The 24,514-nt window shown below is 38.4% G+C and overlaps 1 protein-coding gene across 16 annotated transcripts in view; it reads left to right on the forward strand.

The window, feature by feature from the left end:
- Positions 1–24,514, forward strand: part of AKAP13 (A-kinase anchoring protein 13) — a 412,106-nt gene that overhangs the window by 293,729 nt on the left and 93,863 nt on the right. For 12 of the 16 annotated variants that reach the window (XM_064267087.1, XM_064267095.1, XM_064267090.1 and 9 more), the window contains 5 exons: positions 2,199–2,274; positions 8,693–8,832; positions 17,621–17,991; positions 20,283–20,336; positions 24,082–24,147. In XM_064267087.1, coding sequence (XP_064123157.1) covers positions 2,199–2,274; positions 8,693–8,832; positions 17,621–17,991; positions 20,283–20,336; positions 24,082–24,147 — 707 coding nt within the window. The remainder of the gene's footprint in view (positions 1–2,198; positions 2,275–8,692; positions 8,833–17,620; positions 17,992–20,282; positions 20,337–24,081; positions 24,148–24,514) is intronic. The other 4 variants (XM_064267094.1, XM_064267102.1, XM_064267101.1 and 1 more) reach the window with 2 other exon arrangements.

Consider the following 24,514-nt stretch of genomic DNA (forward strand, 5'->3'; position numbering starts at 1 on the left):
AGTGAGCTGAACTGAGCCTCAAGCCTCTGCCTCCGATGGGGCCAGGTACAGGACCAGGCTCCCAGTAACCTCGCATGACTTGCCAGGCCCAGAGAGCAGAGCAGGCTCTGGGATTCTGAACACAGGGCTGTAGGGGTGAGAGTGGAGCCCTAGAGGCAACTCTGCAAGGGAAGTTCTGACTCAGCACGGGAGGAAGGTAAAGTGTTTAGTTAAGCAGTGGGCCCTCCAATCACTCAGCCTGGCTTTATGCAGCTTTGTCTCCCCCCAAGCCCCCTTTTCTGCAGAGGAATAAGAGCACATTCATGAATCTTAGCTATTATTCTACAGTCATTTTTCTAAATTAGAAAAAAACGGACAAATGGATAGTCTGAAAACAAAACAAAAAAATCCTCCATTTTTTAATAACGCCCATTTTTGCATAATGGCCTGGTCTTTGGAACCTGACCACATCGATAAGAGTGGGTGTATTGATCTTTTCAAGAAACCAGCTTTGGTTTCATTAATTATACAGTTTTTTATTTCACTTATTTCTGCTCATTATTTTCTTTATTCTGCTTACTTTGGATAAGAAGAAGCCCGGGTGACAAGTGGTTAAGCACTCAGCTGCTAACCACAAGGTTGGTGGTTTAAATCCAGCAGCTGCTCCAAGGAAGAAAGATGTGACAGCCTACTGCTGTAAAGATTTACAGCCTTGGAAACCCTGTGGGGCAATTCTGCTCTGTTGTATGGGGTCAGTATTAGAACGGACTCAGTGGCAATGCGTTTGAGTTGGATGTGGGGTAACCTCTTTTTTCTAGCTTCTTAAGGCGGTGGCTTTAATTGTTGATTTGAGACCTTTCTTGTATAAATATTGGAGTGCTATAAATTTTATTTTAAGGTCCACTTTAGCTGTGTTCCACAAACTTTGTATGTGGTGTTTTTATTTTCATTTTATTCGGTTCAAATTATTTTCCAATTTTCTTTAAGATTTTTTTGAATTGTAGATTATAAGTTTTTGTTTTTTAGTATGTGGGGATTTTCCAAATATCTTTTTGGTTTTGATTTCTAATAATGTTGTGGTTAGAGAAACATGCTTTGTATGATTTTAATCCTCTTAAATTTGAGCATTGTTTTGTGCCACAGAATATGGCCTTTCTTGGTGCATAGTAGATGTGCTCTTGAAAAGAAAGTTGTGTGTTCTACTGTTGTTGGGTGTAGTGTTCTATATGTGTCAGTTAGGTCACATGATGTTTTGCAAGTTTTCTATATCCTTGTTCTATCAGTTACCAAGAAAGGAGTCTTGAAATCTCCAATGGTAATTTTTTAAATTACAAAATTTTGAAGTTAATAAAATTAGAAGGTTATAATTTTAAGATGATTGGAGAGTTGTAAGGACTACATATTTTTAAAAGTTTTTATTTTAGGGGGGTGTATTTATTCTTTCATACGTTGAGGGATCACACACTTGAGTTAAAGTTACCAGTTCTACCATGTATCACCTCAGCAACCACTCTGAGCCAGTTCTTCTGATAGAGATAATATAAACTTTATGTAGCTATTATAGGGATTAGATGAGATAATATATATAGTATTCTTAACATAAGTCTAGTAATTTTAATAATACCTTTGTATTATTAAAAAAAAAAAATCTTTCAAACCATGGCATCAAATGAGTATTTTAATCACGTACTAAACTTCTTTTTTATTCTACCCTTGACCTGTACCACGGCTTTGTACATCTCCTTCCTCTTGCTTTTGTATGCTTAACTTTTGTTAACACTCTCTTTAGAGCCTTAATTGAGCACAGATTGCCTTGATTGTATTGTAGAAATATTTTGTTCTTGACATAATTTTATTCACCTTGCAGTAAAGTATTAAAGAAAAAATAAAAGTAGATATGCAAGTAGATATACTTGCAAACTAAAATTAAAAAAAAAAAAACAACTCATTGCTGTCAAGTTAGTTGTGACTCATAGCAGCCCTCTAGGACAGCAGAACTGCTCTGTAGGGTTTCCAAGGCTGTAAATCTTTAAGGAAGCAGACTGCCACATCTTTCTGCCATGGAGCGGCTGGTGAGTTCAAATCGTCTGCCTTTCAGTTCTCAGATAAGTGCTTAACCACTGCACTACCATAGCTCTTTAGGTATACTTGGAGCAGCTGTAAAATCATCCTGCACTGCTTAACTGTCTGAAGTTCAATCTGTTTTTCTTTTCCTCCAGATAAACCAAGAAAGCTGGTGTACCATAGAACCATGCCCTGAAGCAGCATCTCTTTTGGCTCCCAAGCAGAGCCCAGGTAAGCAGAAATTTTCCAGCTTCCAATTTGCTGGAATAACTGCATCCAAATGCCCGTTTCCTGGAGCCCTAGTCCCATTCTAATAACAAGTTACTGGATTTGGAGAGCTTGCCTTTCTTAGCATGTTATGCAGTTAATTAGAGGAAGGGGCATATATGAGTTGGGTTTGTAGCATTTTGTCTCAGAAATGAAGGTGAGCATATATAAGCACTTAAATTTCATTTTTAGTGGTAGCAGATTTCACAGATTTTCAGCTGTGATTTATTAACTCATCTGTTAAGGCACCTGTGCTGTGTATATACATATGATATAGGTCTTTTAATCTGGTAAAACTGTGAATATATGTTATTAAGGACCAAAGCTGTGGTCCTCAATCTTGGCAGTACATGGGTATTATCTGCGGAGCCTTAAAATATATATTCATTTAAGGTCCTACCCTCTAAAATTCTGATTTAATTCACTTGGGAAGTGGCCTGACATCAGAGTCCTTAAAAGTTCTTTTGGTCACTGTAGTGTGTTGAGAACCATTGTACTGTCAGGATTGAGTCTTTCCTTAAGTACCCATGAAGTACAAGGAACAAAAGCTGCTGTTAAGATCTTGCGTGTTATAATGACAGGTGCAGCACACAACTTAACGGCTAGTTAAGGTTCCTGACTTTTAACTTGGTTTCAGCCACTAACTCTCGGTGACCTTCCCTAATGTGTGTGTTTATTGTCTCCCATCTGTAAAGTGTTACTAGCTTGCCTCACTTCAGGGAGAGGGGAGGTAGGTGTTGCAAGGATGACCTACTTGGTAATTGTATGTTTTGTGCCTGTTGCTGCAGGTGCTAAGAGAACACACTTGGTAATTTGGATTCTGGGCTCTTGAACCGCCCTTACCCAACGCCATTTCTGATTACCTTCCTGGTTTTTGCTGACCTGCTTTAAAAACTGCTGAGTTCTCATTTGTTGGTCTTTTTAGAAAGCTTTTAGCTACAGATACCTTACAGTAGTATTAAATTTAAAGGCGACCGTTCAAATCCTCAAGGAACCTGTTGGCGCAGTGGTTAAAGCACTCGGCTGCTAATTGAAAGTTTGGCGGTTTGAACGTATGGGAGAAAGATGTACAGCCGTAAAGATTACAGCCTAGGCCAACTCTTCAGACAAAGATTAGACTGGACTAAACTATACGACATAAAATGATGCTAGTGAAGAGTGTGCTTCTTAGCCCAAGTAGATACATGAGACTAACTGGGCGGCTCCTGTCCAGAGGTGAGATGAGAAGGCAGAAAGGGACAGGAGCTGGCTGAATGGACATGGCAAATCCGGGGTGGAAGGAAGGAGTGTGCTGTCACATCACAGGGGAGAGCAACTAGGGTCATATAACAATGTGTGTATAAATTTTTGTATGAGAAACTTACTTGAGCTGTAAACTTTCACTTAAAGCACAATTAAATAAATAAATTAAAAAAAAAAAGAAGATTACAGCCTAGGAAACCCTATGGAGCAGTTCTACTCTGTCCTTTAGGATCATCCCTATGAGTCAGAATCCAGTCAGTGGCAATGGGTTTGGCTTTGGTTCAAATCCTCTATCTCTAGAGATTTCCTACTGATTCTGAACTCTTTGACTTTACTATAGAGGAAGTATTAGAAACAAATTATATAAAATGTTTTTCTCTATCTCACATAGAAAAAAAATGGATAAAGGATATTATTATTCTGTAGGTATGTTTGGGTTCTCCAAATTTTATAAGATTGACCTTGTTTACAAATTTAGCTGACACTTCTCCCATTTCACCCTCTGGAATCTTCTATTTAAAAATATACTACTTTCTGTGTTTTGGTTCCTTAAACTGTTCGGGGGCTTTTTTAAAAAGTGTAATTACTCCCAGCCACCTAACAAGTGAAACTTTTGCAATGTAAAGGTTAAATGGGCCTCACAATTTGAATATTCACAGGAAATATCTCCACACATTGTAGTTTAATTCACTCATTTAAAGAAATGAATTTTGAGCCCTCAGCATTTTCCCCAGGGCATAATCTTGAATTTTATAGACCCTCCCCACCTCAACCTATAAACACGAACAATTGGGCCTTTTTAGAGTGATTCTTTTTAAATCCTTAAGTAACAAAATCCTGGGTTTTCCGTTTTAGGTATAGTTGATTGTGTGTCCTAAGTACTTTCAGTCTCGCAGATTTCTTCTCTTTACTTCACAAACACATGCTTAAGAGAGCAGTAACATTAGACCAAATAAGGTAGTGTCTTTGAAAATCTCTTTGTATACTCTTCAATACTGAATAAATACAAGATAGGATTATGATTAACATGGCTTAACAGAACCGTGCTGCATGTTTCCCTACCCTTCCCTAACTATAATCTGTTTGCACATATATCATTTTAAATCCAAGTGACTACACAGCATCTTAAAAAGTATAGACTGCTAGCTTTTAAAAGCTAATGGCTAAGTACACAAAAGATACAGACAGGTTTATATGTGGGTCATGAATGGGACTGGCCCCTGCTATGCCCACCTTCAAGGTACTGTGATGATGGGATACTTGCTGAAACACACATTATGAGTTAATGAACCCCTAACTTCATTAGGTACATTTATCACATGACTGCTATATGTTGAAGGGCAGAGTTCAAGTAACATTAAACTAAAACCAAACCCATTGCCATCAAGTCAGTTCCAACTGATAGCAACTCTGTAGAAAAGAGTAGGTCTGCCCCGTAGGGTTTCCAAGGCTGTAATCTTTATGGAAGCAGACTGCCACATCTTTCTCCTTTGGAGCGGCTGGTGGGTTCAAACCACCAACCTTTTGGTTAGCAGCTGAGCACTTAACCACAGCGCCACCAGGACTCCTTTCAGGTAACATTAAAAAAAAAAAAAACCATTGCTGTCAAGTCAATTCCTACTCATAGCAACCCTATGGGACAGAGTAGAACTGCCCCATATGGTTTCCAAGGAGCAACCGGTGGATTCGAACTGCAGACCTTTTGGTTAGCAGCCATAGCTCTTAACCACTGTGCCATCAGGGCTCCGTTATGTATATATTATTTCTGTCACCACAACTCTTTTTGTTGTTGTTGTTAGGTGCCGTCAAGTCAGTTCTGACTCATAGTGACCCTTTGTACAACAGAAGAAAACACTGCCCGATCCTGCGCTGTCCTCACAATTGTTATGCTTAAGCCATTGTTGCAGCCACTGTGTTAATCTGTCTCATTGACTGTCTTCCTCTTTTTCGCTGACCCTCTGCTTTACCAAGCATGATGTCCTCCTTCAGGGACTGGTCCCTCCTGATAACATGTCCAAAGTATGTGAGACAAAGTCTTGCTATCCTCGCTTCCAAAGAACATTATGGCTGTACTTCTTCCAAGACAGATTTTGTTTGCTCTTCTGGCAGTCCATGGTGTATTCAATATTCTTCGCCAACACCGTAATTCAAAGGCATCACTTCTTCTCCGGTCTTCCTTATTCACTGTCCAGCTTCACGTGCATATGAGGTGATTGAAAACACCAAGGCTTGAGTCAGGTGCACCTTAGTCCTTAAAGTGACATCTTTGCTTTTCAACACTTTAAAGAGATTTTTTACAGCAGATTTGCCTGGTACAAAGCGTTGCATCTTTTGATTTCTTGACTGGTGCTTCCATGGACATTAATTGTGGATCCAAGTAAAATGCTAATTACCCCATTTCACTAGTATTGAATTACTTCTTGCCTAGAATCTTTCTGCTGATAAGTACTCAGACCTAAATTTAAACCATAATAGGTTAACTCTAAAACCAATGATCTTTGCTGTTGTTTACCCCTTGATATGCTATCCCAACTTTATTCATTAGGAAGGGGGCATGAAGGAGGAAAGGAGATATTTCTTTAATTTTGAAAACAACACATGATGTAGGGCATGGAGTAGCTTTGGAAGGGGGGAGTGTTGTTTCCTGATTGCTTAAAGTCCTTCTCACGCTGATTCCATTTTTTCACACTCTCCCTACCTTCCTACCCCAGTAGTCAGCATTATCTCACACAGCCAACTCATCTCATCCCAGACTTGGTTTGTGGTCCCTTGTAGTGCTGGTTCAGATTTATTTTCTTATTTTCTGGGTGAGGTATTCCTACCAGGGCTGAATCTGGATCTTCCCTGTGAATTTTCCATTAGAATATCTCGGGGCTGGTTTGTTATTCAGTGTGGAATTTGGACGTGGTCTGCTCAACTGCCAGTTGGACAACTAGTAGCTCAGCATAGTTGCTGTGACAGCCCTTTCTTTCCTTGGCCACCCCCCCAATTTCCCGTCAACCAGGGAATGGAGTGTTTGGTTTTTCCAAGTGGGGACAGGGGAAGAAATAAAGATCACACCCACCAACTCTACCTGCGTGCTCTATGAAATGTAAACAAAGCTCCAGAATACCCATGATTTCTAGTCTTTTAAAGGCAGAGCTGTTCCTCTTGAAATAATGTACTGAAATGGTTTGGAGCAAGATTGAAATGGAGCAGGGTCTTTTTTTTTTTTTAACTGAAATATGTGCATAAGTTTACTGTTTCAGATTAGTCTGTGGGCCCTGCCTTGCTTCCTGTGGCTTCTTTTGTGTACTTCCGTGTTGAAATTTTCTCATAATATGTCCAGTTCTCCCATAAGACTGTAACCCCTCCCCCCCGGCACACAAACACTAAACTTCGCTTTTTATGTGAATTCTCTTAGTACCTTGCCAAGTGCCTGACTTAATAGGAACCCATTGCCGTTTAGACATAGCGACCCTATAGGACAGAATAGCACTGCCCCGTAGAGTTTCCAAGCAGCATTTGGTAGATTCGAACTGCTGACATTTTCACTAGCAGCCGCAACTCTTAACCACTATGCCACCAGGATTTCCAACTTAATAGAAAAGGCAGTTTTATTAACAGGTGATTCATTCAGTGCCTCCCTGGCCCCTTCCTCTTAGCTACTCAGCATATCCAGAGTAATTAATGTATTAATAACCAGTTTTTAATTTACTAATTCATCTAAATAAGAACAGCTTCCTCCCGTTAGCTCCACACCCAGCGTGCAGGTGCACGTTATTGTCTAAGCAAAAAATCTGAGACTCAAAAGGGAGACATTGCAGGTTATCTAGTTAAATCTCCACTTTTCCCTCTGCGTAGACAACTTTTCTGAAACCTCTTGACACAGTCACTCAACCCCTGCTCAGTCCTTCTGGTGAAGTGACAGTCATTACTTAGTGAGGCTGCCTGGAAACCCTGCCGTAGTGACTGTGCAGCTTCCACCCACTGACTTTGTTTTGGCTTCTGAACAGCGCAGAATGATTCTACTCACTGTTTCTCATTTGATGACTGTTCCTAGGCACATTTTTGTTAAAATCCTCTGCAAGCTAAGTGTACCTCAAGCATTTCCACTGTGGGACCTCATTGCCAGTGTTTTAATTTAAATGTATTACCTAGAAACAACCACAGTTCTTGGGTGTGGTCTGTCTGGCTAGCACTTAGTAGCAAGACTGTCCCCATTGTGGCTTTGAGTACACAGTATATTAATAGGGTTTAAAAATATTAAGGTTTTGTGTGTATTTATTGTCTTCTACTTTTTTTGCAAATGCCTTGCATTGTCAACTCTTCTAGAATTTAGTTCAGTTTCAAGTATATCACACTTGTCTTCAAATCTTCTTGAAGGAGATTGACCTCCATGCAGTAACTGACCCTTTTTGGATTCTTGATTTTACCATCTACAAATCTCTCTAACCCTATCACTATGCAGCCACATGTTCATTTTGTCCACAAAGTTAAAAAGAGAGAATGGGCTAAATACCTTGCTAATTTCAAGGTACTGTGTCTTTGGGATTCCTTGATACCCGTGTAGTATTTCTGTCAAGGCCCCCTCCCTTTGGTTCAGTAGAGCCCCTGTCCTACTTATTGAGCTGAAAACAGATTCTAGATGATATACTTTTCTACTTTAGCATGTTTTTTTTTTTTTCTGAGATGAATTTAAGGTAGGAAAAGTTAAATAATTATATTTTTGTTACTAAGGAACAGAATCCCTGAGTGTGATACACTCATATGTTTATTAGATATACTTCCTTTTGCCTTTTATCCCAGAATTCTGATAAAATAACAAGCTTCCAGAGGGAACTTAGTCTCAAAACAAGGATTGGCCACAAACCCTATCACGTAGCTTCCTAATAATGGACTTCTGATTTTGATGGCAAAAGAAAAACACTTGGAGGAAAACATTGCCACTAAGGTACCTAAAAATAGGTGGAATTAATGGTTCTGAATCATCAGTTTATCTCTTTAACCCAGGGTGAACATGGCAAACTCATGGACATCCTGTAGTAATGTCTTAATAGCTTCTTAAAAACAAAAGAAACAGAATTTAAGAGACTGGTTTCTTGGATGGAAAGAAATTAAAATTTTATAAAGTATTGGTTGCATAAATTGTCTTTTTCAGAATGTGATGAAAACTTCCTCCATGTTGGACTGGGCAGAGAGTGTGCCTCGTCACAAGGTGGACTTAACAGACAGTCTGGGAGTGATTCTGACCTCTTTCACTCGCCCAGTGATGAAACGGAAAGCATCGTCTTCTCAAAGGTATTGTTCGCCACAATATGTGACTCTTGCTAGTAAGTTGTGATCCAGCTAGCTTTACAGGGCCTCTTTCAGGTTCTTAGAGGATCTTAAAAAAAAAAAAAAACTAAACCCAGTGCCGTCGAGTCGATTCCAACTCATAGCGACCTTGTAGGACAGAGTAATATGATCTTAAAGGAGTATAAAATGTTCCCTTTTGGGGAAGGAAACTCCTTATTGTCTGGGCTTAAAAGAAGGCACTGGCAGTTTTAGATTTCTGCACAATCATGACTAGTTATATGCAAGTTTTGAAGCTCACATTGAAGCTTAAAGAAATGGAAGTTCCTTTGGTATAAATTTAGTCAGATAACAGTGAACGCTTTTCAGTGGGCAGGAAGGGACCGCAACTCAGACTATATGATGTCATGTGTATAAACTAACCATAGACTCATTTCTGATTAATGTGTTTAGTTAGGCCTAAAGCTCCCTGCTGAGCTTGGTGATATCACCTCTCCTCATCTAGCCTGCTTAATTGGAACTTTCTAGATCTCTGCTAGGGAACTGGAGCTCTCACCCTAGTGAATAGCCCATCCACATGAGTCACCTAGTGTTTGCATATCATTTGAGGCTGTCTAAGGGTTGGGAGGCAAGAGTTGGGAGGGGGTCTGCTTGTATTCCAGGCACTAAACTGAATTTTTACGCATGTGATCTCATTTCATAGTCCCAGCTACTCTGCTAGGTGGGTTGTTTTATCCTCGTTATAAAACCACCTGTCTACCAGAAAATGGAAGTTCTGATTGGTAAAGAAGTTTAACCAAAATTACTCAGCTGTAAGAGTCAGAGTTAAGATTTGTACCTCAGTTAGCCTGACTAAAACCTCTTCATTTCTGGTATTTTTCTCTCAGTCTCCAAACACCTGCTTTTATAGCCAGTGATTTATGTAGAAGCATGGCAGTGGCCAGCCATTAGGTACTTCCCTAAAAAGTTTCCTCAGTGGTCATCCACACACTGTGTGCTGAGAAATATCAGAATGTCCCAGAGTTTGTCCCTAGAGTCTAACCTCCTCTTTTCCCTTTACTAAAAAATAATCTGTAGGCAAGACATTGCAACATCCTTTTCTGTGAACCATGAGTGGCGCATTAGGTCACTTCCTGAAGTCATTTGGATGACTCTGGCCTTCAGAGGTCTCTTTAACAGCCTGCAGTGTTTGTCATGAGCTTTTCACTTTAACCTCTTCTTTCCATTCGGTATGCCTCCTGGCAAATATGATCCTTGGTGAGTGTTATAAAAAAAAAAAAAAACTTCGTGTTTATTCTTAGGAATATTTGCCAGTTCCTAAGGCCTGTCTTTTCCTTAGTTCAACAGCATAAAATTTAATTTTGTTTTAAGAGTGAGAAGAAATCCTGGGATTTTTTTGGGCGCTAGGTAAGAAAGAAAGTGTGATCATAAAATATGCATGGTCTAGGCCATCACGTAATCCAAAAGAATAATTGAAGTCTGTAGAAAATATTAATAGTTGTTGCCTCCTTGCCCAAAGAGAGATAAATCAAAGCCCTTATACTTGTTGGTTTTTTTTTTTTTCCAAGTTATAAGAAGCATCCACGGTTGACTAAAAAATCAAAGTAAACCCCTGAGACTATTGCCCTGAGATAATCTTCAAATTGAAACCAAAAATATCCCCTGAAGTCTTCTTAAAACCAAACATTAGTGTAGTTTAACTAATAAAAATTGTCTGCCTTAAGCGTTATGATCTTTTAAGAGCTATCTATATGGGATCAAATTGACAACAGCAGCTCAAAAGATTAGATTGGAACCTCAGGGGGCAGTGAATTTATGTTAGTGGGAGAGGAACAACTCAGAAAAGAAGGATGAGAATGGTTACACAACTCGTAAATGTAATCAGTGTCACTAAATAGTATACATAGAAACGGTTGAATTGGTGTATGCTTTGCTGTGTATATTCTCAACAACAACAAAATAAGTAAAACTATATATGGAACAGAAAAAAACTAAAGTAACTTTTTGTAAGATACTAAACCTTAAGGGAATACCCTTTCTTTCATATGCTATAGTTTCCTCCCAAAGTACTCAATCACCAACCCAAAAAATCACCTGTTTTTTTAAACCTTTCAATGAAAAAAATAATATTTACAGAATCCATATTAGAAAAATCAGTGTACAAGTACTAAAATCAGTAGAATTTCTAAACTGTGAAACAGGGATAATGCTTGCTATCAGATAATACTTAAGATTCTTAGATAAAATATTGTACATAAATGGATTACGTTATTGGCATGTATTACAGGTTGCTGTCAAGTCGATTCCAACTCTTAGCAACCCTACAGGACATGGTAGAACTGCCCCATAAGGTTTCCAAGGAGCATCTGGTAGAATCGAACTGCTGACCTTTTTTGGTTAGCATCCGAGCTCTTAAACACAGCACCACCTTAAGTATATGCTGCCTTGTGTATAATGTAATAAAAATTAATCAAAATTTGATGAATAAATAAATGAAAATGAAAAGCCTAATATTTTGGCAGTATTAAGCATGATTCCAGGTACAGTGTAAAAGTTTGCAGCAGTTTTTATATTCCTATGTATAGTGTATATAATGTTTATACCTCTACATGGCATAGATAGTGTACAGCATATAGATACTGTATAACTCTAGTGACGGAAGCCAATTAGGTTATTACCCCAACATTTTATAATGAAAATTCAGAAGCATATAGAAAAGTTGAAAGAATTATGCAGTGAACACCCACATACCCACCACCTGTATTCTACAATAAACATTTAATTATATTTGTTTTTTTAGGTAACTGTACACCTGTCCTTCCCTCTGTCCATCCCCAAGTCCATCAGAAATTTCTGATGGATTTTAAAATAAATTACAGATATCACAAAACCAAGGGGGAAAAAAAACCATTGCCATTGAGTCAAATTCTGACTCGTAGAACTACCTCATACAGTTTGTTATTTAACTTTCCTGAGCCTCAGTTTTCTTATGTGTAAAATGAGAGTAAGAATACCTACTAAATTGAATACTGTCAGGATTAAAGGAAACAATTCAACTAAATCATTTAGCATAGAGCCCCACCCGTGATTAAAACCCAAAACTCACTGTCATGGTGTTGATTGTGACCCATGGCGACCCCAAAGGGTTTCCAAGGCTGTAAATCTCTATGGAAGCAGGCTGCCACATCTTTCTCCCGCGAAGCTGCTGGTGGTTTCGAACCACCTACTTTTTGGTTAGCAATCAGTTGCTTTAACCGCAGCACCACGAGGGCTCCTTCCACAGGTGATTAGTTTCCAGTAAACATTACAGTAAAACCTGCAAAAGCCAGAACTTGTGTAAGGTGGAAACCTGTCAGAGAAGGAAAACCAAAATATTTTCCATGAAAACAAGCAATAGAAAAGTGGTAGCTGCACCCTGTCGAGGGTGGAAAACTTGTGAGACCCAGAAAAACAAGGCAGTCCCATTGAGTTCCAGCTCTCACAGGTTTCACTGTACTATTTAAATTTAAGTCATAGTTATGTTGTACATACACTTAAGTAGTAACACTAGTTTCTTGAGTTTTACGTAGACAGTGTGATCATTTAATTTAGACCTTTTCGTTAACTTTTAGTTACATAATTATTTTATTATTAAATCTCCTTAGTTTATTTAACCTGAAATTAAGCAGAACAGTAGTAGCCTTTGGTCACTTCATCAGCTCAGCTCCTGCCCCTAATACAGAGCTGTCCATTTAAGACTGATGCTTGTAAAGAGCAGCCACACTTATGCCTCTGTATTGCTTAGGGGGCCCATTTTTTGCAGGCATTTTGTCTTTGATTCAGAGACTTCTACTAGCCTGGTACAAAAAAAAATGAAATTCTGCAAATGCTAGCCTGGTAACATTTGCAGAATTTCAAAATTGCATAAGCCCTAAGAAAATAGAGCCTGATGGTAGAGGGATACACATTTGTGTTTTTCCATCCTCATATGCAGGAGGAAATTCACTTGCGAAAGACTCAAGGGAAGAAGGATTCATTTGTACATCTCAAGTATATAGGCTCAGTCTTCATTTCCCAAATGTTTACATTCTCAAAAACATAAGTAGCTCCTACCCTACCACCCCATCTCTCCTTTGTCTGCCTTTCTTGGTCTCTGCCCTGTCGTTGTTAGTTGCCATCAAGTCAGCTCTGACTCATGGCGACCTCCTGTACAACAGAATGAAATGTTGCCCTGTCCTGCACCATCTTCACAATCCTTGGTGTGCCCGAGTCCATTGTTGGAGCCACTGTGAATTTTGAGTGCCTTCCAACTTAGGGAGCACATCTTCCAGCACTGTATGGGACAGTATTCTCTTGTGATCCATATGGTTTACATTGGCTAATTTTCAGAAGTAGATTGCCAGGCCTTTCGTCCTAGTCTGTGTTAGTCTGGAAACTCTGCTGAAGCTGTCAACCATGGATGACACTGCTGGTATTTGAATACCAATGGCACAGCTTCCAGCATCATAGCAACATGCACGCCACCACAGTATGACAGACTGACAGATGGGTGGTGGCTTTGCCCCAATTCAGTCTTAATATATATCGATCTAAAAATTGAAGTTTATTTATAGCAGAATGTTAAGAAAAAGCTTATATTTAGGCAGAAAATTATGTTTTGGCTGTCAATTTATAGGACTAGAAATATCACCTAGTTATGACTCCATGTGAACCAAATGTCTTTGTTAAACTGATATCCATGGTGTCATTCTTTCTAACTATTAGATGTAATATCCTAAGCAAGTCCCTGAAAATTATTTAATTACCAGATATTTTAAGATAAAAGATCTCTACAAAGAAAGACTGACACGTAACTCAAAAACTCTTGAGACGGGACTTTGAATCTTAGACATGGAACATTCCGCCCTGTGTCAGAAGCCATAACTATTTTCTTCCTGCCGATATATATAGAATATGTATAACAGTATATATAACAGCCTCAAAACCTGGTGCTTTGGGAGGGAAGGCAAGAGGAGAAGTAATAGTTCTCTTATCTTTTATTTGACAGATGTCTCTAAGAATTTCGGCATAGTGGCTTCAGGAACTAGAAAGGAGTTTTTTTTTTTTTTTTTTCCTTGCCTAAAATATTTCAAAAGCTTAGAACCTGGCTTTTCTTCTATCATCAATGGTCTAATTAGATGGATTAACACTTTGCAACAGGCCTTATATTAATTTCTAACCTCTTTAGATCTAAAAGTCGTCTGTTTACAACTTTCATATTGGATAGGAAAATGAAAAGAAAAAGTGACTTATTTATAGTCATGTACTTAGAGAAAAGCCACTTTTTTTTACTTAGAGAAAAGCCATGACTATATTACTTGATTTCTAGTTAGGCCACGGACTGCTTTCTGTTCTGCAGGGATATTGTCAAGACATGAGGAAATTGGGAAACTCTTTTGAGAAAACTTAGAGTCTTAGGAAGAAGTAATTTAGAGCCTTCTTTAGATTGAATCCAGTATTAAAGAAAACCATTTGCCTTAGCTGCCTAATAATTGAGTTCAGTGTTAATTTCTGAATTTTGTCCCATTTTTCATCTTCAAGTAACATTCCACTCACTCATGAGAATATTATACTGTGAGAACTTAATTCTCCTCAGGAATGCAGGGCTGAAGAAACCATGTAATCACTATGAAAAGACTCCGTGGTCATTTAGTTTGCCAGTGCAATCAGAGTTAAAAACACAAACCAGGAAATGTCACAGCGCACACCAGGAAAAAGACTGTGTTGAAGATATATTCTAGACAAATTTCTCCTTTATTTTAATACATACAAACAGGCAGCCAAAGATTTTCACATTTTGATTTTATGTCTTAAAAAAGAGTAGATGCTTGTTTGTAAGTTTCCAGTCCATAAAGTGCCAGAAAGATAGCAGGGACTTTTTCAAGGTATTATTTTTCCAAGATTGGATGCCAGGGTGAAGAGTGCCTATCTACTCTTCTGGGTTGAGAAAAGCTGACTTCTAAGAAGAATCTATCAAAGATAAGTAAAAACTTTAACTTAGATCTTTTATTATTTCCTTTAAAACCTTTCTTATATGTTTTAGAACAGGCTTGTCACATTTTTCTTTATTGATGTCTGTTCTGTTTGCCTACTGGTAATGGTTTGAGAATTAGCAATTTAGAAAACTAAGGAATAAGAAAGCTAAGACATCCTGAAAGTGTCCCCTAAGTTGGTATTCATGACAACTTATATTTCTCCCCTCTGTGGAGAGTAGCTCCATGAGTAGAAACTCTTGAGGATGTCCAAGTCAGTCCCTCATTAACTAAATAAAAAGAAAAATCAATAATTTTGTATTACAATAATAGCTACCTTGTTTTAGAATTTACTTGGTGAAATAGTTTTATTTTTTTATAATTTTATTTGTTGTTGAGAGTATACACAGCAGAACATACACACCAATTCAACAGTGACATCAATTACAGATTTCAAGTTGTGCAGCCATTTGTACCCTCCTTTTTTTTTTCTAAGTTGTTCTTCCCCCGTTAACATAAACTCATTGCCTGCTAAGGTTCGTATCTGATCTTCAAGTTGCCATTGTCCATTTGTTCCCATATAGATAGATTTTAAAAGAGCACAGTGCTCAAGGCAGACATTCTTTACTAGTTAAGCTAAACTGATGTTTGATTTTAAGAAGACTTCAGGGAATATTTTTGGTTTAAGTTATAAAGATTATCTCAGGGCAGTAGTTTCAGGAATTCCTCCAGCCTCCATGATTCTAGAAAGTCTGGATTCCCTGAAAATTTGAAATTCTTTTCTGCATTTTCTCCCTTTTAATCAGAACTTTTCTGTAGAATCTTGATCAGAGTGTCCAGTAATGTTAGCTATGCACCATCCAGTTCTTCTGGTCTCTTGGTAGAGAAGGCAGATGTTCATGGAGGCAATTAGCCACACATTCCATTTCCTCCTCCAGTTCCTGACTCTCCTTCTTCCTCTGTTGCTTCAGGCGAATAGATACCAATTATCATGCCTTAGATGGCCACTTGTAAGCTTTTAAGACCCCAGGCACTACACAAGGAACTAGGTGGTAGAACAGAAGCACTAAACACATTATTAGGCCAATCAAAGTATAGTATTATTTTACATTGTGGCCTGGTAAAGGGAACAGTGAACATTTCTCATACTGACTTTCAGATTTTGTTCTTACAGGGTTTTGTCCAGATAATTGAGATAACAAAACGGGACAATTTGAGTTAAAATCAGCCTGGGTTCAAATCTTGACTTTGCTTCTCACTGCCTATGTACTGGAGCCCTGGTGGCACAGTGGTTAAGAGCTCGGCTGCTAACCAGAAGGTCGGCAGTTTGAATCTAGCAGCTGTTCTTGGAAACCCTATGGGACAGTTCTACTCTGTCTTACAGAGTCACCATGAGTTGGAATTGACTTGACAGCAAGGGGTTTGGGTTTTTTTTTGGTTTGGCCTGAGTGCTTGGGAGAATCTATAAGACAATGTGGGTCTCAGTTTCCTGACCTGTTCAATGATCCCTTTGCATCTTCTTTCTCAGTCTTATACCTTAGACATTGTTTAAACATCAATTACTCTAAGAACCTGAATTCTGTAAAGTGAAAAAATCTCGTATTTACTGATAAGATCTAGTCCAGAAGATATAGAGAGATGATGTGCTTTCGAAGTGCTGTATTAACTTTTTAAAGAGACTCTTTCTAGGATAGAGGCTGGTTCTCTGTTCCAGGGCCGAAAGGGCTCATTTGTTCTCATAAATTTTTTTTTTGTCCTCTAAGAACTGTAAGTTTTGGTGCCCTTAATTAAAACATTGAGTGGACAAGCTAATTAGGAAAATGCTATGAAGAAGAAAAAAAATCACAAGATGTCCTTCCCTATTCCCTGCTTCCTATTCTGTATGAGTACAAAATAAAGATATTAAGGCAGTTTGCTTACATCGATAACTGATAATGTGATCATGTTTGAATTTATCTCTACATCTCTTAGCAACTTTTATTTATCTTTGGGTCTGTGAGATGCCATGAAGCTCATTTTTCCCTCTCCAATTAAATTATGTGGTCTGATGTCTTTCAACAAGTAGAGAATGTCAGGCTGCTGGGACCAAAGTTGCACAATCCCTGTTAGGTTCTAGAGGTTGGCCCAGGAAAGAGCATCATCACTCTTATCAAAGACCCCATTGCCAGGACTGATTATTTTATGTATGATTTGGCTTGATAACACTAACTGAATTCTTAGTGAAATGAGAAGAAGAAATAGCTTTCTTTCATTTAGGTATTTGTGGCAGATATTTGGGTATTTGTGACAGGCATTATGTAGGGTCTTAAGCTATTGAGCATTTTCCAAACGGCCACTAAAAGCTATCATCAGCAAATGATTATTGTAGCCAGGCAGATTGCTTCATTTTCAGTTAAGGCTTGTGAAAAAGTTAGACGATATGACATGGATTTAGAGTTTTCACTCCGCAGAAATCCCAGAGACAGATGGGTTCCTTTTCATTTCAGTTGATGGTATTGACTGAAACAACTGGCCTGAGTTAGATTCTTTTTCCTTTGTAGGGAAGAAAAAAAAGATGTACTTCTAGTGTAGGTGAACTAATGGAAGAGAGTAGAAAGAGGATAAACCATTCCTGCCTGGAAGCTCCGAGTATGTGAACCCAACTGTGATCATACTTAAAAAAAAAAAAATCTGTGTCTGGAAGCCAAGTTGTGATCTTACCCATCTCAGACCCAACATGAAGCCATTTTGCTTGACCTGAAATCACTGAGATGGTCTGTTTTCTCCTGCCGTTTTTAACCACATGTGCTGTCTCTCTATTATAGCCCGAGGAAGAGCAGTTAGTATGTGATACCACTGGATCCAGTTCTTCCACCGATGACACAGCTTCCCTGGATCGACATTCTTCCCATGGCAGTGATGTGTCCCTCCCCCAGATTTCAAATTTGAACAAGTCCAAGGATCCACAAAGCCTTAATGGCTTCTACAGCCATGGGATGGGAGCTGAGAGGCGAGAGAGTGAGAGTGAGCCTGCTGGTTCAGGTGAAATGGAAGAGGAGGAGATGGACAGCATCACTGAGGTGCCTGCAAACTGCTCTGTCCTGAGGGGCTCTATGCGCTCTCTGTCCCCTTTCCGGAGACACAGCTGGGGTCCTGGGAAAAATGCAGCCAGCGATGCAGAAATGAACCAACGGAGGTGAGATGGAAGGCCCTTTGTCTAGTCTCTCCAATGTCTGCTTGCTTTTGAAAAGTTGCTCCTTTGATATTTCAGTTGGCAAAAGATTTTAGGAGACGCCATGGTATAGAAGAAAGAATATGGGCATAGGAATCAGGAAAACTTATGTTCAGACTCCAGGTCTAAAATTTACTACATGGATGACCTTGGGCAAGTTACTCGACCCCTCAGAGTTTTAATTTTCTCATCTGTAAAATACATGCCTTTCAGAATATTTACAGTAATAAAGTGAAATAACGTGTCACATAGTAGGTATTTATAAATGGTAACATTTATTCTTGCCAGCTTTGTCAATGAAATCCATAGATTAGAAAATACAGGGGAATAATTTCAAGTAATTTTTGAATTGAGAAAAAAAAATGAAATCTTATAGTCTCAACACATCTAAGTTTTTCAAATTACATCGCAGGAATTAAAGCCATCTGTTTCTAAAGTGTTGATAAACTCTAAATTATCAGTGTTAATCCTCAATAAAGCATACAGAAATCATTAAATATCATTAAATAGTTGATATTTTCCCATATGTCTTATGGTCTTGGGGACTTTCATAAATGTTACCTGGTCTTCCATTTGGTTTGGGAGCAAACTGTGAGACAATAAGTTGAATTTGGCTTCTTACTATTGGCTGCCTAGATGAATTTAAACAGGTGGTTTTAGTTCTAAAGAACAGAATGCTGTGATCCTGCATATTGTGCTTAAAAGAGTGTGCTTACTCCAAAGCTACTCTCTTAATGAGGAGAACCCACTGAGTTGGGAGGCTGACCGTGTATTTCCTCCCCCATCTACTCTTCTTTTAAAATAGTTGATGTAAACAGCTCAGCTGGAGCAATTATTCCCCCCCCCCTTTTTTTTTTTTAAATCCTAGACCTCTTTATGATATTCTGGCTCAAAATTTATGACTGTAAGTACGTGGAATCTAATCAAATTCATTCATTCATTCTTTTATTTAACAAACATAATGTGTACCTACTCGATGCCAGGCACTGTTCTAGGTTCTGGAAATACAGAGGTAAACAAGACAAAGTCCCTGCCTTCATGGGGCTCAGAGTAATACCTTACACTTTGCTAATTTGCTAATCTTTTAAGACTCTTCTAATAACACATTATCGTATAGAATTTTTTTTATCTTCCCCGTGAGTCAAGTGATATGACCCTCACTTTTACAGATTTGGAAACTGGTGCAAATAGGCTAAATCACTTACCCAACCAAGGTCAGTGGAATCCAGGTTTCTGGTCCCTCAGTCAAGTGCTTTTTCTCCAATTCCATATAACTCTGTGGTGGGGTTCAGGTTGCTGACATCAAAATAATTGATGTGCTCTATCTTCTACATAATGTTTATATACATTTGAAACCCTAGATTATATAAAAAAGTTTCTTGAAGCTTTCCTTTTCAGCTTTATTTATGCTGTGCTACTTTGTTTTTAGCATTCACATGTATAAGAAAAAATAAGAAGGTGAGGAATGATCCTTCAGCCAGAATTCTCTTCCAGAAGCAAGGGTAGTTCTTTGACTGCACATACTGGTCTTTAATAATAACAGCATTAAGGAACTGGGATTTATTTTATGTATATAATGTGTTTTTCTTCATAACCTGCTGTGGATCCCTTTGCCTTTGATTTCAGAGCTAGATGTGACTTTATGGATCGTTTTGCTCAGATGAGAAAATTGAAGCTCAGATTGAATGATTTGCCCAAGATTACATGTTGATCGTAAGACTGAACTGAGCCTAGGACCATATCACCAAAGCTATTTATATTTTCAGTCTATATAATGTCACCGAATTTCGTATTTGGACTTAAAATCACTGATTGCCTAGCATAACCGTGCCAAAAATCTGGAGATTACTTTTAGATTATTTTAGATTAAGAGGTTGTAATGATCACTTTAATTAGTTTGACTAATTCATACACTATCCAAATATTACTGAATTTCAAAGACTTAAGAAATTGAAGTTTTCAATGATGTTTTTTTCCCCCAATTTTACATGCTTTTAAGTGTTTAGGATTTAATAATTCATTGTCATCTGATTAACGTCATGGAGCAAAGGGGGAGCAAAGTGGCTCCCTATAGAAATTGTCAGACCTTTTTGGTTCTGATATTTCTCTCATTCCACATGCTTTCATTCCCTTACTTCCGGTGCTATTTCTCTATAGAGGTTGTCTCTCTTCCCAGTGTGGTGTCCGTATTTGGTATAGTTGTTGCCCATTTTGTTTCACCTGCTACACTGACCTCTCCCATCATTCATTTTCAGTTCAATGCGAGTTCTTGGGGATGTTGTCAGGAGACGTCCCATTCATAGGAGAAGGTACAGACTCCACTAACCTGACTGACTAACCACATTGCCTCTGAGCATCTACTAACAAGCATCTCATGCTACTTAATCCATAATTAGATAATATATGTTTAAATAATGTAATGTGCATTTCAGGCAAGTAGAATATAGTTATTATTTATTGCTGGTGTCTGTATGAAATGGTTTCTTTAATCTGAAGTTCTTTCCTATTCTACTTTTATCTTTTTTTCAAAATCAAAAGTATTTTCCGTCTTGTGCTTATTGGTGTTCAGACAACTTTTAGAGTAGGTTTCTCACCCAACTTTCCCTAGGAGAATTCAAGGAATTTGCCTGTGTTACGCCTACTGGTGAGCCCTGGGGAGTACTTCTTCCCCTCTCTAGAAAAAAAAAAATTGGAAGTGTGTGTGTGTGTATGTGCTTGTGTGTGCGTGTGTGTATGTGCATACACACAGAACCTAAAATATTTCCAACACATTCCTCAATGGTATTGTGAAAGGCTTAATTCCTCAGTCACTTGGCAGTTGCTATTCCATTGTTGATGTAGTCATTCCTTAAAGCAAGTAAGAGGAATAAACTGATCTCTCAGGAGCCCCCTCAGTCTTTAAATTCCTTAATTATTTTTTGTTAGGTAAAATTTTGAGCCAAAAATAAGTGATTTTGATTTATTCACTGAGAAATCATTTCCAGTCAAAAAGTACTGATTTGCTTTAAAATTTCCAGGTAATGAGTTTTATTTTTATAGTTCAGAAGTTATTAATGACCTTTTCTCCCATTGTTTGGAAAAGTATTAAAAAATCCAAAAAGGATGGTTGTGGTACTATTAGTCTCTCATATTAGGAGACATTTGTAAAGAGGTTATTTTTAGCTATTAGCTAAAGCTGTCTGTTGAGAAGCAGGCAGTGATCTTTCCCACTTTCTCTTTTCCAAGTGGATTTTGTTTTTGTTTTTTAATTCCAGATTTTAGGCACAAGATTGTGCCTCAAATTCACATATTCTCATGAATCTCAGATAATCATGACTCCAGTTAAGTTAGTAGATTCCCTTTTCAGTAGAAGATCTCTCAAACCTTGGGAGATGTATTTGTCCGGCTCTCCATTAAAGCTCTTTAATGTGCATTTATCGAATACGTCCACTTGGTGCCCAGGTGGAAGGTGACAAGTTGCTGGATGGAGTCTGGGTTAATATATAGACATAACTGTCATAAACAAGTCCAGTTTATGGTTTCATCTACAGTCATATTTCTGTAAGGAGAATGAGATGTATAATTTTAACATAAGTATTAAGCTTTAGCTAGTAAACTTGAAACATTCCAGCAAGTAGTTAAAAATGTGGGGGAGGGATATTTGTTTGTTTGTCTTTTAATCTAGAATTTGCTGAAGTCGCAAGATAAAGCCAAAGTTCAATTAATATTAGAATATTAGCACCACTAATTGAGGAAATTAGGCTGTTCTCAAAAATGCTCTTAATGCTGAAAGAAGTTTTCTGCTACAAGGAAGGGCAGACACTCTATGGACCATGTGTAACTTCCTCCCTGGATCCTTAGAAAAGCTATTACGTCTCTCTGTCTACCTTTTGCTCTTCATTCTCATCTTAAATTTAACCCATGTCTTCCACAACATTGCCATATCCTGAGAGTAAAAGTGATCCTTAAATATGTAGAAGGAGATTATTTCTACAAATGATGGTTTAGCAGTGTATATTCAGTTACTGGAAACCCTTGTGGCATAGTGGTTAAGTGCTACGGCTGCTAACAGGAGCTTGGCAGTTAAAATCCACTAGGCGCTCCTCAGAAACTCTATGGGGTGGTTCTACTCTGTCCTATAGGGTCGCTATGAGTCGGAACAATCGACTCGACGGCAGTGGGTTATTCAGTTACTGATGTTCCTTGTTCTGTTTTTAATAAGAAGTTGGATATTTAGGTATAATATGCCTGTTTATTAACAGTTTAGAGATTAAAAAATCAGTTTATGATTTCAAAGAATTAACTTCTGAGTCCCACCTGTGATTATAAAACATATCAAGATGGGCTTCTACTCACAAAGTAATTATAAATCAATCTGATCTCACTTACCAGACTTGAGACATACCTCAGGTGTGTATTTCTTTCTGCTTTTGCAATTGTGAGCTTTATATTATTAATTCAATCTGATTTAAATTTATTTAGTTTAAATTATTTTTAAATGATATTTTAAGATTAACTTTTAGAAGAGCCATAGAGGTAGCTCTTATATTCTCCCACCGTTTTCCTTGTCTCTTTTCCTCTGCCAAAATTCCCCACTTATTAACAAAATAAATGTATTAAGTGTGTTCAAGGTAGACATTTTTGATGTATCTAGGCCTTCCCATCTGCAAGATTCAGGAGGGAACTGAGTGGTTTTACCCTTGCCCAGGACTGCTGTTTTTATCCCCTTTTGAAAACAAAGGCATGTCACTTAGTTCTTCAAGACCCAAATAGTAGCAGAATATTTTTTTAAGTGATAGCTTTTGTTAATAAGAAATCATGCATTTCCCATCAGAATACCTGCTATTTTGAATTGGTTATCTCTTGAGCTGGTTCTATTAGCATTTCCAATCCCAGATTTTGTGCCCCTGCTACTTGAGAGAAGGCTTGGTGGCACAGAGGTTAAGAGCTCAGCTGCTAACCAAAAGTTCAGCGGTTCAAATCCACCAGCCAGTCCTTAGAAACCCTGTGGGGCAGTTCCACTCTGACGTATAGGGTCACTATGAGTCGGAGTCGACTTAACAGCAACCGGCTTAGACTTCGGCTACTTGAGAATAGATATTAATGCTGAGATAGTCAAAGAAGTATATGGATTTTTTTTTTTTAATTATGTGGGGAAAATAGATTGTTGTTGTTAATTGCTGTCAAGGTGATTCTATTCATGGTGACCTTATGTATGTGGTGTAGAACCGCTCCAAAGGATTTTCAAGGCTGTGACCTATCAGAAGCAAATCGCCAGTCCTGTCTTCCAAGGAGCCTCTGGGTGGATTTGAACCTCTAGCCTTTTGTCGAGTACTTAACCATTTGCACCACCCAAGGACTTCTGGGAAAATGGATACAACCCTAAAATTTAAAAAGATACATTTTCTAACTCAGTACCATAAAATTCCCTTTTTTTTTCTTTTTCTGAAGGAAAAAAAAAAAAAATCCCTTCAAGGAAACGTAACCATTGTTATATGCTTTAACTTAAAAGTCCAGTGAATGGGGTTTGAAGATGGATGTGAATGTTGATCGAGTGTCTTAATTGTGAGGATTTCTAAATTATTTGTTTTAGATGGATCCTTAATGGAAACACATGGGGAAAAAAAAAAACAAAAACATATGCCTGACTTAGCCCGTCTAGTGCAGTTTGTCATTAGCCATAGTGTTAGTACAGGTGGCATGGGAGGGTGGGGTGTATAGAGAGGTTGTTCCCAAAAGTGGAAGTCACAGCCCCTCTTTGAAAATGCCTCAAGAGGAAGCCAAGGGCCAGCCTCTTTACCAGCAGTCTTCTAGAAGGAATTCTTGGGTTTCAGGTTGAACTGGTTCCCTTGTAAAGTGCTCATGTACTCAATTTCTAACACATTATTATAGATGGACATAAGTAGAACAATTTTAGGTTTTCATAGTTCTAGCTGTTTTCATTCCCAGATTTTTAGATGATAAAGTAAATCCATCTGTCTCTAACTGTGCCCTTTCTTTTTAAGCCCAATAACCCTGTCCCTGTTTCCTCTTTTCTCCTTCCGTTTCTGTTTCTGCCTTTGATGTCATCCCCAGTATGAGCTGGTGTCCTTCTGGTGTGCAATACTCTGCTGCCCTGAGTGCTGACTTTACTTGCAGAAGGTATGGTATCATTACATGTCCAGCCACCAAAGGGGGAACCATAAAATCTGCATCTGGGCTTTTGGCTTGGAGCTGGCTTCTTTATGGCTGGAATGCGTATGGGCAGCCTGCTTTGTCTGTGAGCACAGTGTTCCGATGCCTCTGCTATGGGCACTACTAAACCAGCTGAAGAGGGTACAGCCTAGGAGTTGGATGGTGTACCCCAGTGCATCCTGTTTGTCTCGAGTGGCTGTAGATTCGGTGTTTTCTGCACAGACTTGTTTCCATGGTGTGGTAGACCACTTCTCTCTTTGTTTTGGTCTGTTGTAACTCCCAGATGCTAGGGATTTGAAGGAAAACGATAAGAAAAGCAAGACAGCTAGTAAGA

This window comes from Loxodonta africana, chromosome 13, assembly GCF_030014295.1.
Source record: "Loxodonta africana isolate mLoxAfr1 chromosome 13, mLoxAfr1.hap2, whole genome shotgun sequence".
Lineage (NCBI taxonomy): Eukaryota > Metazoa > Chordata > Mammalia > Proboscidea > Elephantidae > Loxodonta > Loxodonta africana.